At 29.8% G+C, this 13,967-nt stretch overlaps 2 protein-coding genes across 2 annotated transcripts; both read left to right on the forward strand.

The window, feature by feature from the left end:
• Window positions 1-1,772: 1,772 nt before the first annotated feature.
• INS49_008781 (uncharacterized protein) lies at window positions 1,773-2,822 on the forward strand (the record flags this gene model as incomplete). The annotated part of the gene is made up of 1 exon (XM_043169520.1): window positions 1,773-2,822. The coding sequence occupies one exon, from the start codon at window positions 1,773-1,775 to the stop codon at window positions 2,820-2,822; it is 1,050 nt and encodes a 349-aa protein (XP_043027200.1).
• A 658-nt stretch (window positions 2,823-3,480) lies between these two features.
• Window positions 3,481-5,177, forward strand: INS49_008782 (uncharacterized protein; the record flags this gene model as incomplete). The annotated part of the gene is made up of 2 exons (XM_043169521.1): window positions 3,481-3,609; window positions 3,690-5,177. 2 exons carry the CDS (start codon window positions 3,481-3,483, stop codon window positions 5,175-5,177), a joined length of 1,617 nt encoding a protein of 538 aa, XP_043027201.1.
• Window positions 5,178-13,967: the final 8,790 nt, after the last annotated feature.

Genomic DNA, 13,967 nt, shown 5'->3' on the forward strand with positions numbered 1-13,967 from the left:
TGTGCCGACCGGATCGTCCACTACCACTCCCAGTTTCACGGAAACAACACGCGGTGTCAGTAGTACTACCCAATTCACCACAGATGGGTATCTGAATCTGGGTACGACGACGACGACGTCCACCCTGCGCAGTCCGACGCCTGGTGTCGGGACTACAGGAGGGGGCTATGAAATCACGGTACCTTTTTCGCCGTCACCCAGGCCTGAAGCTGGTGGCACATCGATCAGCGACAGCGACAAGTATACGTACATTAGCGGGAGCAGTTTGTCTGAAGGCGGTGTGACGAGGATTACGATGCCTTTGACCAGTGCGTATCTCAACATCGGACCGACTTCGTTGACTGAGGCTCCGGTGCCGACATTACCGCCATCCGCTACAACGGATGGTGGGTACCTGTCTCTTGGTGTGACGACTGCTACCATGGTGGATGTGCCTGACCGTGCGTCTCTTTCAGCGACCATCCCCAAGGTGGCCGGAATCGTCCCCGACAACACCTTGGGAGCCGACCAGAAACCCGTTGTCACCGTCATCCGCCAGACTGAGGCGTGGCCTTCGAGCAAGGCAACACTCGAGCGGACTACGACTGACTCAAGAGGCAATATCTTCGTTCAGACCATCACGACGGACGTTCCAGCCGGGGCGGACGATTTGGAAACAAGTGTGACGGTGCGGCCTGGGGAAAGCTTAGTGGCCGTTCCGAAGATGATTACAACCACACGCGGAGGCCTAACACAAGTAATGCAGACGACGTATGCCGAGTCTGAGGGCCGTACAACTACATCATCGTACACGACGGTCATTGGCGGTGAAAACGCCCTTGCCACACACACCTTTTTCGTCGCCACGTCGCTGCCCCCCCGGTTACACGGTGATTACAGTCCCGACCGCTGTTTCGACGACGGAAGGGGGAACGGTGGAGGTTGTGCAAACAGTGTACACCGATGCTCAGGGGCGCCTGACCACGTCCTTGTATACCAGAACAGTGAACGGAACACCGACATTGAGGACCATGCCCGCTGTGATAGCGACACCAGTATCTCCTGGGGACAAGCTCGTGTCCCTTTCCACTGTGATACCCACGACGATAGGCGGAACGACCAAGGTCATCAAGACAACATCAACAGACAGCCGAGGTCAACCGACGACATTTTCATATACCACTGTCGAGGGTGGAACGCCGACGTCTACGACTGTCTGCACTGTAATCCCAACGTCAACTTCTACAAGCCCTACAAGCTCAAACGGGACGCACGATACAGAGGGCGTCGCCGTCGTCGTTTACGGACTCGGGCTCAGAGACTATATGCTCGGTGCTTTCCTCCCAACAATCCTTGCAGCGGTAATAGCATATCCTTTCAAACTCATCAACGTCAATGCAAGATTGATGCAACCATTCCACGAGTTGGCAACGGCTCGTGAAGCGGGCGGGGTATCTGCGGAGGCGTCTATCTTCTTGCGCTTCTACAGTTGGACAGGTGCGCTCTCCATGCCTCGGTCGGTCACATTAAGGCAACCCGTCATCGTTATATCGGATCTCCTGGTATTTGGTGCGGCACTTCTCGCACCCATCGCAGCCGAAACCGTGTCTGTACACGTTCCAGACGGCTGCGATCTGGGTTGCTATGGCAGCGTGGGCGTGACGACGATTCCTGGCCGTGTTCTGGAGGCTCTGATGGCCACTATGATGGTGCTTTTGGTCGCTCTGATAGTCACCCTCAACGTCTTCCGTTGGGAATCAGGCGTGAGTCACAATCCCTGGGCAATCGCAGGCATGGCGAGTTTAGGCTTGAATCCTGAAATCAGGGATAAGATTCGGAAGATTCCTTGCGACTCAAGTGGGTCTATCAAAGAGAAGATGATCCTCAAGGCACTCGCTGGAAGCAAATATGCCCTCGATGAATACTGGGTATCCTCCAGTCCTGGGACTATCAGCACTCGAGGATATGGAATAGTTGTGAGGACGAGCAATGACGACGAGAAAAAGCTTGTCCAAATCAACAGCCCAGGGAGTGGAAAGACAAGCGGTCCAAATAATCCAAAAGAGAAGAAGACGACTCAGCCATTTGCGTTGCTGACTTGGTGGGGACGCTGTATGCTCCTGTTCATATTTGCGTGCGTCTTGATCATTGCGACGTACTACGAGACCACATCGCTCGACAGCGGATTTGAGCGTTTCATGGACAGCCGTGGGTTCGGTATTCGGTTCTTCTTCACGGCGCTGGGCGTCGTCATTGGTGGCTGCATGGAGACGTTCTTTCGAAGCGTTGCCACTATCTTGCCCTACCAGCAGCTGTCCAAACACGCACTCCCGGCTGAACGGTCTATACTGCTTTCACCTCCGACCAATTCTTTCTACGGGATGTACTCTGCCTTCCGACGACGATCTTTCTTTCTCGGAGCCGTGGCTTTCACCACCATACTCGCGGAGCTGTTCCTCCCCGTCACGCTCTCGCACGTGCCCTTCAGTCACCTCGACACTTATGAAACACAGCTTGTGTGCTCATGGCTCAGCATAAGCATTCTTTCGCTTATGGTTCTCGTCATACTCTATTCCTTTTTCGTGCGGTGGCCACACATGCCTGTTGACCCGAGGACGATCGCGGGGGCTATGTTCTATGTGTGCGACTCATGGATGTTGGGCACAATGGAGGGCATGGCAACACTTGGGAAGAAAGAAAGGGACTCGATCATGCGTGCTCAGAGATTGGGGTACGAGTTCGCTAGCTCCAAAGGAGTCAGCGGCAAGGAGAGGATGAGCGTGGATATTTGCGGAGAGACCGGAGAGGCAGCAGTGATGATGCGAGGTGAGAAGACACGTTAAGGCTAGTGGGAACTGTAAGTCACAAATCCGAATGAGCAATTGACTTGATATTCTTGATGGGCCGGACCAGTCAAGGACGGCGAGCCTCTTCGCCGGGGAAATTTGGTTCACGCAACCGCACCCGGGTGGGATTCTGAGCAAATTAGGACACCACCTCCCAACACTGCCAGTGTATCCGAATATACTGTCCAAGCCAAGTACCCGTCTTAGCTGCGTAAGTTTAAATCTATCAAGGCACGCTACAGCAAGTTTCGGCTGCCGCTTCTAAAAGCTTCTAGTTCCGTCTCGCGTATCTTGCGACGGGAACTCTTGCACATGGTGAGACAATTTGAGTCAAAAACCAAGACAACGGGTATTTGCCCCAACTGGGTCTTCTTTACTTTTTCCCGATGACTATCTGCGTCACCATATACTTGTTCCTCTGATTTGCAGTCTTGGGTTGCCACTAATGTAGAGCGACGTTGCATCGCGTTTTCCAAGCCATCACACTATTGGCGCCCAGCACCTATCGATTGCTTCGAGACGAGCGTGGAGGAAGCTCTTTTTTTCTTCCCCGGCACATCTCCGTTGTTTTCCTGTCCTTCTCTTCATATTGAATACCCTGAAGAGCTACAGGCCGCTCCTTGCTTCGACTTGAAACTTCCAAGATTACCGAGTCATGGAAATGCAGCCGCTGAACACCCGGGCTCCGCCCGCAGACACCAGTGACACACATAAGTCGATGACGGAGATCTCGAACATTGAAGCCAGCCCGAGGAAGTACCAAGATGACGCCTCCACATTGAGAGTATGTCACGGAGTTGACTTCTCTCCTTGTTTCTGGTGGCCAGGAAAAGAAATTGAGAACCCAGGCTAACTGCATCTCAGCGTCTCTTTTCGTCAACACAACTCCTCACGTTCGCGCTCTGTTTTATGTCAAGCTGGGAAGTTGTAGCTCTGAATCTAGGCGCAAGTTTCTATAACGGAGGACCTCAAGCCCTCGCCTGGGGAATGCTGCTCGTCGTCGCTGGAGCTATTGCTCTGGCCGCGTCGATGGCCGAGCTTGCCTCTATCCAGCCCATTGCTGGAGCTCAGTATCACTGGACGAAGTTCCTTGTGGCATCGTCTTCGTCAACGGAAAATGAACGCCAGCGTGCAAGACTGCTTACCTGGATGCAGGGATGGGTTACGTGGTTCGCCTGGGTCTCTTCTCTGGCTGGTTCAACATCCTCCATGGCGAATATTCTCTTTGGTCTCGTCACCGTCAATCATCCGGAATATGTCTACAAGCCATGGCACTTGACTTTGCTCATAATAGCACAGCTGTTCGTGGTTGGAATCATAAATATCTTTGCTTTTCGGTCGGTGCCATGGCTCGAGACTGTCGGCGGTGCTCTCCACGTTATAATATGGATTATCTTTATCGTCGTCTTCGCCCTCCGTGGAGGCAGGAGTGACGCAAGCTTCGTATTCTTCGAGAGAAACTCTACGTCTGGTTGGACAAATGGAGTCGTCTCTTGGAATTTGGGCCTTCTTGTCACATCTTGGGGCTTTGTTGGTTTTGATGGTGTTGTCCACATGAGTGAGGAGGTACGCCAGGCAAAGCATGCGGTGCCGAGGGCAATGATCTGGACTATCATCTTGAATGGCATACAAGCTTATGGCATCATGCTGGTTCTTCTCTTTGCCATGGGTGACAACGCCGCGGAGATCCTCAACTCCCCCTACCCTATAATCCCGCTATGTTTTGGTGCGGTCGGGCAACGAGTCGGCACAGCTATGGTCGTCAGCCTTCTGGTCATTACTTTCTGTGTGGTGACGGGCTCTCTGGCCTCTGTGTCCCGGATTACATGGGCTTGGGCTAGAGATCGTGGCCTGCCAGCGTGGTTCGCAAAGATCCACCCGGTTCACCGAGTCCCTGTCCGCTCAACGTTGCTACCGATCGCCATAGTCAGTTGCCTCGCACTCTTCACAGTGGGAAACACAGCGACATCAACCATCTTCTCTGCATTCACATCCCTAAGTATGCTCGGTCTGTACAGCTCGTACATCATTGCAATCGGCTGTATGGTTCATGCACGACTGCTCGGAAGAATTGGAAAGGGACCAGAGTACCCTGTCCAACTCGGCGACTGGACTTTACCACCTGGAGTTGGCTTGCCCCTCAACATATACGCTCTGGCGTGGTCCATCTATGTTACAATCTGGCTGCCCTTCCCAACGACAATATCTGTTACTGAAGCCAACATGAATTATTCGGGACCAATCTATCTTGCGGTGATCCTGGGGTCTACTGTGTATTGGATTCTGTGGGGCAAGGCAAATTGGCCTGGCTTGAACAGCGAAGCTATTGAAATGGTGGAGGCAAACGATTGAACGCTCTTTATATTGGCCAGTCGTAGCGGAGGACAAGACTTGACTGTCAAGCGAATACTGTGGTACAGAAACATGATTCCATATATGAACGCGTATTAATTTGCACTCGGGCTGCCGGATTTGATTTCTGAAGTCGCATATCAAACCCGAGGCTACGCATTTGCTTATTCAATTCTCTCAAGTCTTGTTTCACTACCGAGTACAGTAGGGTACAACACTTGCTGGATTATAGCAGCTTTCTATATTCACCACTAAACAATCTGCCATACATGGCATCAATTGTAGTATACCCCTAAACTCAAGGTGCTGAACTCGTGGCCTTCTTCGCGGCCCAAGTATCTCGTCGTAACATAGCCAGAGGGTTGGACTTCAAGCCTACTGTTGGTAGGTCTCTCGTATGTATAATAATTATATGGGAAGCAATTATATATTAGTATTGTTTTATTTAAGTTTTAAAAGGCTATATACCCTAAAGGAGATAACTAAAGTAGCCTTTTAAGTATAAGAGTTATACTTATTAATACTTATAGTTTTTCTCTTTTTTTAATAAATATATATAATCCTTATTATAATTAATTTAAAATTATAATTCATTATATATTATATATATATAATCTTTATTATAAGAAAGTATTATTAAAAAGGCTTAAAATTATAACTTATAAGTTTTAAAATAAATCTTAGCAATTCTTATTATTATATTATTCTTTAAACTTATAATCTTTATTATTATATCATTCCTTAAATATTATACTTATTATTTTTAATACTTAGCTTTTAAGATTGCTTTTTTATAAAGATTATTAACTTTTATATAAGGGCTTTAGTTTTAAATTTTTTCTTTATAAGAAAAGTTAATGCTTATAAAGCTAATATTAAACTTTTTAGCTTGCATTTATTTTTATTATATACTTTTATAATATAAATATTATTATTTTTATTTTTACTTTTATTATTAAAATATACTTAATATTGCTTTAAATTAATCTTTTTTAGCTACTTTTTATTCTTTTAAAACTAAGTATTGCAAGCAGCTTAATTATTTATTAAGTTCTTTTCTTACTTTTTATTATTCTTTTTAATTTCCCTAATAATATTTTTTTTTGCTTAAATTGCTTAAGTAATAATATATATTTCTTAATAAGTTTCTTTATATATAAATTTTATATATGCTTATTAATAATTTAATATAAAAAGTTTTAAACTTAAATTAATATAATAATTTAATTCTTTAATAGCTAAATCTTTTTAATTTAATAAATATAAAAGATATTTAAGATTAAAATTCTTATTAAGTTATTTATTATAAAGATTATAATAATTTAGCATTTAAGATAATAATTGCCTTAATAATTCTTATTATTAAAAATATTATATAGTTTTGCATTAAGAGTTTTAATGCTTTTAATATAAATATATAGCTTTTTAATTATATTATTAAAAAATATTTATTTATTTTAATATTAAAAGTTATTAATAATTTAAATAATAGCTATTATAATAACGTTATTTAAGAAAAGTATTTTAGCTTAAGTTATAATTATAGCCTTTAGCTTATTAATTTTAATAATTTCATAAAAGTTAATTTTAATAAACAGCTTATTCTTTTTAATACTTAGTATAAAAGTAAAGTTAAAGGTAATTTTTATAATCTTTATTAAGGTTTTATTAGCTTAGTTTTAATTATCTTTATTATTAATATTAAATAAATAAGAGTTATTATTATTAATATCCTTATTAATATTTATTAAATAAGCAAGTAAATAAAAGTTATTATTATTAATATCCTTATTAATATTTATTAAATAAGCGTTATTAATAATAACCTTGCTATAAAAACTAGCAAGATTAATAAGCTTATCTTTATCCTTATTAGTTAAGGCAATTTTAGCTCTTTTTATAGCCTTAGTAATAATTCTAATCTTTATTTTATTGCTTATTAAGAATATAATTGCAATGTTTGTTTTATTGATTGGGGTTGTAGTTGCGATATTCATAGGGGAATTTTGATTTTATTTAAGGGTTGCGGTAGGGCTACCTTTAATATTAGTTATATTAATAGCAGTTATAGCAATGATTATATTAAGTATATCCTTAGCGTAAGTAGTAAATATAATGTTTGCTAAATAATTTTACTTTTTATTATTATCCTTATAAGGTATATTAATAAAAATATTAAATAATTTTTATAAATTATTATTAATATTTTTTATTATAATAAAAAGGAAAAGATTTTATAGGAATTTAATAATTAAAATAAATATTTATAATATAAAATTTTATAATTATTATATAGTAATTATTAATTTATTTTTTAATTATAAGAAAAGTTAATAAGTTATAAATAAATTTAATAAAAATTAATTTTAATATTATTATTAATAAATAATAATAAAAGATAATAATAATAATAAGGTTAACTTTAAAATAATAATTATTAATAATATTAATAATTATAAGGTTATTTTTATATATAATAAAGTATTAAAAAGGTTTTAATTAAAGTATAAAAGGTTAAAGTTTATATTAAGGGTTTAAGTTTAAAAGATATAAGATTTTATAACTAATAGTAATAAAGTTAAAAGGAAAAGGTATTAATAATAAGTTGCTTTTTCTTTAATAAAAAGGGGTTACTTTAAGTTTTTTAATTAATTTATTTACTTATATATAAAGCTTATTATTATTAATAAGCTTTTATAATATAATATTTAAAGTTAATTTTATTATTATATTAATAAGGTTATCTTTCCTATTTATTTACCTTATCTTAGTAATTTTTTTTATTTTATATAATTTTTATAATAATATAATATTAATTATAAAGTATTTTTCCTTTATTATTTCTAGCTTTATAAGGTATTTATATAAGTTATATAAATTTATATAAATAATTAAAGGTATGTTTAATAATAAAAATTATTTTATAATTATTTTAATTATTATAGCTAAGGAAATTTTAATATTTACTTTATTTATTATATTATAAATTTTACTTATTAATATGCTTTAAGTAATATATTTATACTTTATTAATAATTAATAAAGAATATTGCTTATTATTATAAATTTCTTAATTTTCTTATAAGTTTTATTTATAAAAATAATAATATATTTAAGTTAAAATATTAAGTCTTAGTTATTTATAAATAATTTATTTATAAATATAAAAAGTTTTATTATTTTAAGATTTAAGGGTATATATTTAATTTCTTATATAGCATTATTTATTTATTATAATAATTATATATTTAAGCTTTTATAATTTCTTACCTTTAAGCTTTATATTTATATAATTATTAAAAGATTATATAAAGCTTTTAATTAATAAATTAAAGCTATATATGCTTTATAAGCTCTTTATTTAAGGTATTTTTAAAAAGCATCTTTAATTATTATATTAATAAGAATAAGTTTATTAATTTATCCTTTTTATTAAGTAATAATTAAGCTAATGATATTTATAATTATGCAAGCCTTATTATAATTTATTAAGTTTTTAAGTATTAGCTTTTATTTTAATTTTCTTTATAATTTTACAGCTTTTATCTTAATCTTTTTTATATTTTAAAATTTTAATATAAATAAAATTAATATATTATTTATTTATATACTTATTATTTTAAAGAGTTATATAGGTTTTATAATTATTAAATAAGGATTATATATAAAGTAGTTTATTTTAAGCTTTTATTAATAATATCTTTAATATATATTAAATTAATAAATGCTGGATTTTATTATATTATATAGGGGTTAAATAATATAAATAATTATACTTAAAAAGTATTTATTTTTTAATTTTTTTAATAATTTTATAAGAATTGTTTTATATAGTTTTAACTTTACTTAAAAATAGGCTTAAATAATATCTTAAAATATAAGAATTATACCTTTTTCTTAAATTAATAAGAAAGTAAATGCAAGGATTATTTATTAATTTATTTTTTAAATAATTAAGCTTTATATTAAAATTAATTCCTTTTTATTATTATTATAACCTTAAATAATAAATTAGGATTTTTTATATAATTTTATAATTTTACCTTTTACCTTTTATATTATATAAAACTTAAAAAGATAATATTTATTATATTGCTTTGCTAATTATTTCTTAGTTTAAAAAATACCTTTAGTAATAAAATTATTAATTTTTATTTTATTAAACTTTTTAAATAATAAGCTTAATATTATAATAATTTTATTTTATCTTAATTTAATTGCTAAATTATAATTTTTATTTTCTTTTTTTAAGATATATAATATAATAATATAGTTTTTTATTTTTAATAATGATAGTTATATAATAGGTTATATTTAAGGTTTTATAGCTAGGTTTTTTGCTTATAAGGGTTGCATTTTCTTATTATTAGTTTAGTAATATAATTAAATAATTATTAACTTAAATATTATGGCTTTATTTAGTATATTTAAGGTTATATTATGGCTATTTATAATAATAACCTTATATAAATCCTTTTATCCTTTTTTTTTCTTTTTATATATAAACTTTATATTATAGTAAGTATTTTATGCTAAAAATAAATTTAATCTTAATATTTAATGCATTTTATACTTATTATTTAGCTATGGTTTTTTATAATATTTTTATAGCCTTTAAAATAACCTTTACTTGCTTTTATATTAATAATAATAATAATGATTTATATAATACTTATAAGTAAGCGTTAAAAACTAAGAATATAAAGATTAGCTTATTTAATTTAATAATATTATTAATAGCTTTTATAATTATTTATAAGATAATATTATTATTTATGCTATTATATAATTTAGTATATAGAATTTTATATGCTTATTTAAGGGCTTAATGATATTTCTTAACTTTCTTAATAAATTAATATACTTTTATAAGGATTTATTTATATTTAATTCCCATTATTTATGCCTTTAAATAAAATTTTAAAAATGTAAAGTTTATTTTTGCATTATATTTAATAATATTTAATAATTCTTAATATATATTAATTTAAAGTATTTATAATATTTGCTATATAGTTTTTATAAATATAAATTTTAAGAATTTTGCTTTTTAAAAAGTAATAGCTTAATTTATAATATAAAGAACTAGGCATTTACTTAAATATATTATATTAATTAAGATTTTATAATTAAATTTATAATTATTATATAATGTAAACTTAAAACGCTTAAATGCAAGTTTGTTTATTTAATAATAATGATATATCTTTTTAATTTTTATTATTGCTTATTTATTAATATTTAAATTACTGGCTTTTTTAAGTATTTAATATAGTTAATTTATTAATAGGTATTTAAAGTAATGGTAAAGTCTTTTTATTTTTATTTTTAAAAGGAAATATATAGCATTAATAGTTTAGTTTAGGAAAAACCATAAGTAACCTTATTTTCTAAGTATTAATATAATAGTTGCATTATTAAAGGAAACCATTTTATTTATAATATTATTATAATATATTTAAATCTTATTTATATTTACTAAGTAAAATAAAAATGGGGTTTATACTTAAATAATATAAAAGTTAATATAATTAATTAAGATAGAAACCTTTATTATATTAAGTAAATTAATAATTATTTTATTATTAAATTTAACTTTAGCTTTTCTTATAATAATTATATTAATTTAATACTTTAGGTTTTATTATTATAATGCAAAGAATTACTTATATTTAGCTATAAATATTAATAATATTTCTATATTTAATAGAATTCCTTAAAAATAAATTTAATTATATTTATTTTTTAAGATAAATTGGCTGGCTATAATGGTTATTTTTATTTAAAAGATATTATTTTTAATGATTTAATATATAAATACTTTATTAGCTAGGAAATTAATATTTATATAATAAACTTTCTTATTAAGTCTTATTTTTATAATATAAGCATTATTATTATAATTATTATTTTAATTTTATTTATTTTTATATTTATAAAATTTATCTTTATTATTTATTTTATATCCCTTAAATTTACTTAAAAAAGTATTAAAGTTATTATTATAACCTTTATATTTACATTATATTAAGTAGCTTCTTTTTATTAAATATTGCTTATTAATTAAATGTTTAATTAATTAACATCCTTTTTTTTTATAAATATAATATTTTTTCTTTTAAAATTATTCTCTTCCTTTTTTTTTATAAGCATTATTACTTTAAGCTTTATAGCTAATATTATAGGATTTTAATTACTTAAAGCTTAAATAGCTTAAGTTTAATTAATTAAATCTTTAATTTCCTTAAAATGCTTAAAATTATAATTATTATTCTTTTTTTAGCTTTTAATTATTATATTTATAATTAATATAATATTAATTTAAAACTTTATTTATAATATAAATTATAATTACATAATTAAGTTACGTTTTTATTGCGAATTTTAAATTTAAAAATAACTCTTTATATAATTAAGCTAGCTTAAAAAGAGCTATTTTTAACTTAAGAACTTCTTTATAAGCTTTAATTATTATTATTTTTAAATTATCCTTCTTAATATAATTTTAGCTTAATGCTTATTAATAAAGTTATAGCTTATTAAATATTAAATATAAAACCTTATATAAGTTTTTATTTAAGTTTTATATTCTTATTTTTATAAATATTATTATTATTTAATTTATATAATAATGCTAATAATTAAGATTTATATTAAAATATATCTTAATTTTAAGGTATATTATTATAAATATATTAATTTAATTTATAAAATAAAGATAATAAGCCTTGGCTTAATTTTTAAGTATTTAAGAAAAAATTATATAAAATTAATTTAGCTAAATTTTAATATAATAATAAATATTAAAAAATATCTTTATTTTATTATTTAATAAATTATATAAGTTTTTAATATACTTATAAAAGTTATTAAAAGTTTTTATAAATTAATATTAACTTTATTAAATTTAAGTATTTATTAGGAATATATTATAAGGGAAGAGTTTTATATAAGTTATACTTTTTATTTAGCAAAGGTATTTCTAAGGCAGCTTAAGGTTATGCTAAGTATAATATATTTTTTTAATATAAGCTTTATTTTTATCTTTTTGCTAATAATAATGGGCCTTGCTAGCTATATTAATTTTTAATAAATTATATTATTAGGTTTGGATTTTATAACTACGTATTTAAAGCTAGTAGTAGCGGTAAATATTATCCTAAGGATTATTTTCCTAATAATTATTATTATTTAAAGCTTGCTTATTATTATAGGCTGGCCCCAAAGGGGCTACAAGCTGGCTAGCGCCTTCTTTCATAAGCTGTAAAAGCAGCAACCTTTTAACTAAGCTAAAAGATATATAATAATCCAAGCTCCCTTAAATTATCTAGCCACACTATATAAGGCTTAAGCAATAGCCCAAGCCCATTACATGGCCCCTTCCTCCAAGGCTCCCTCCTTATATATAGTGATATAACTACCTCTAAGGCTTACCCGCGACATTGCCTTTTAAGCCAGGGATCTTCTTTATAAAAGGAGTGCCCATATTTATGGTAAATATAACTTAAACCCTTAACCTTAAAGCTTAGATTATTTATTATAAGCTGGCCCTAAAGGGGTTGCAAGCTAGCTAGCGCCTTTTTCCATAAGCTATAAAAGCAATAACCTTTTAATTAAGCTAAAAAGTATATAATAATCCAAGCTCCCTTAAATTATCTAGCCACACTATATAAGGCTTGAGCAATAACCCAAGCCCATTACACTTATAATTCTTATAAGGGCTATGCTTATAGTTATTATTTTTAAAGTTGCATATAATATTTATTTATATTTAATTTTAAGGTTAATAAGGCATTGCAAAGCTTATTATTAGTTTATTTTAATCTTTCTTTAGTTTAAGCTATAGTAATTAACTATAATATTATAGGTTAATTATTATATCTTATGTAAATACCTTGTATTTAAAGGAAGACTTTTAAATATTATTAATAAGGATTTAATAATGCTTTAAACATTATTTATATTTATGCTATGTAATTCTTATGATAAGCAATAAAAAGATTATTATTATAAAGTGTAATGGGCTTAGGCTATTACCCAAGCTATAATGCATGCCCATGCCAAGCCTATATTGCATTTAATCCTCTTATATAATAAAGCATATACTTAAAAGATAAATTTAAAGTTAGGCTCTTTTAAGGCTTAACTTATTTTTTAAATATTATAATTTATAACTCTTTTTAAATACCTTTTAATAAATACTTAAAGTAAACCTATAATATTAAATTATAATTTTTAAATTATATTAAGAAGGATATTTATATTATAAAAATAAATAACTTTATACTTAAAATATTAACTTTTTTATAAACTATATAGCTAAAAATCCCTTAATTTATTTTAACATTAAGCTATAAAAATATTTAAAAAATACCTTAGCTTTCTTAACTATTTATAATAATATTTATTAATATTAATAATAATATTATTATATCTTTTTTTATAATAATTCTTTATTAACTTATAAAGCTTAAAATATATATAAATTCTTTTAATTTACCCTTAATTTAATATAAGCTGCTTTTAATTAAATCTTTATTTAATAATATTTAAAATAACTTTTTAACTTAAAAGATAATAATATAATATAAGTTATAAATTAATATAAACTTTATTAAAAGTTTTTAAAAATATTAAATTTTCTTATAAAGTTAGCTATTTATTAAAGTATAATTATATATTATAATATTTTATAAATAAAATAAGCTTTAAAATAATTTTAATATAAATAAATTCTTTAAATATTTAAAATATTGCTATAAAAACTTATATTAATAAGTAGCTGCTTTA

The sequence above is a fragment of the Diaporthe citri genome, assembly GCF_014595645.1.
Source record: "Diaporthe citri strain NFHF-8-4 chromosome Unknown scaffold_3, whole genome shotgun sequence".
Classification (NCBI taxonomy): domain Eukaryota; kingdom Fungi; phylum Ascomycota; class Sordariomycetes; order Diaporthales; family Diaporthaceae; genus Diaporthe; species Diaporthe citri.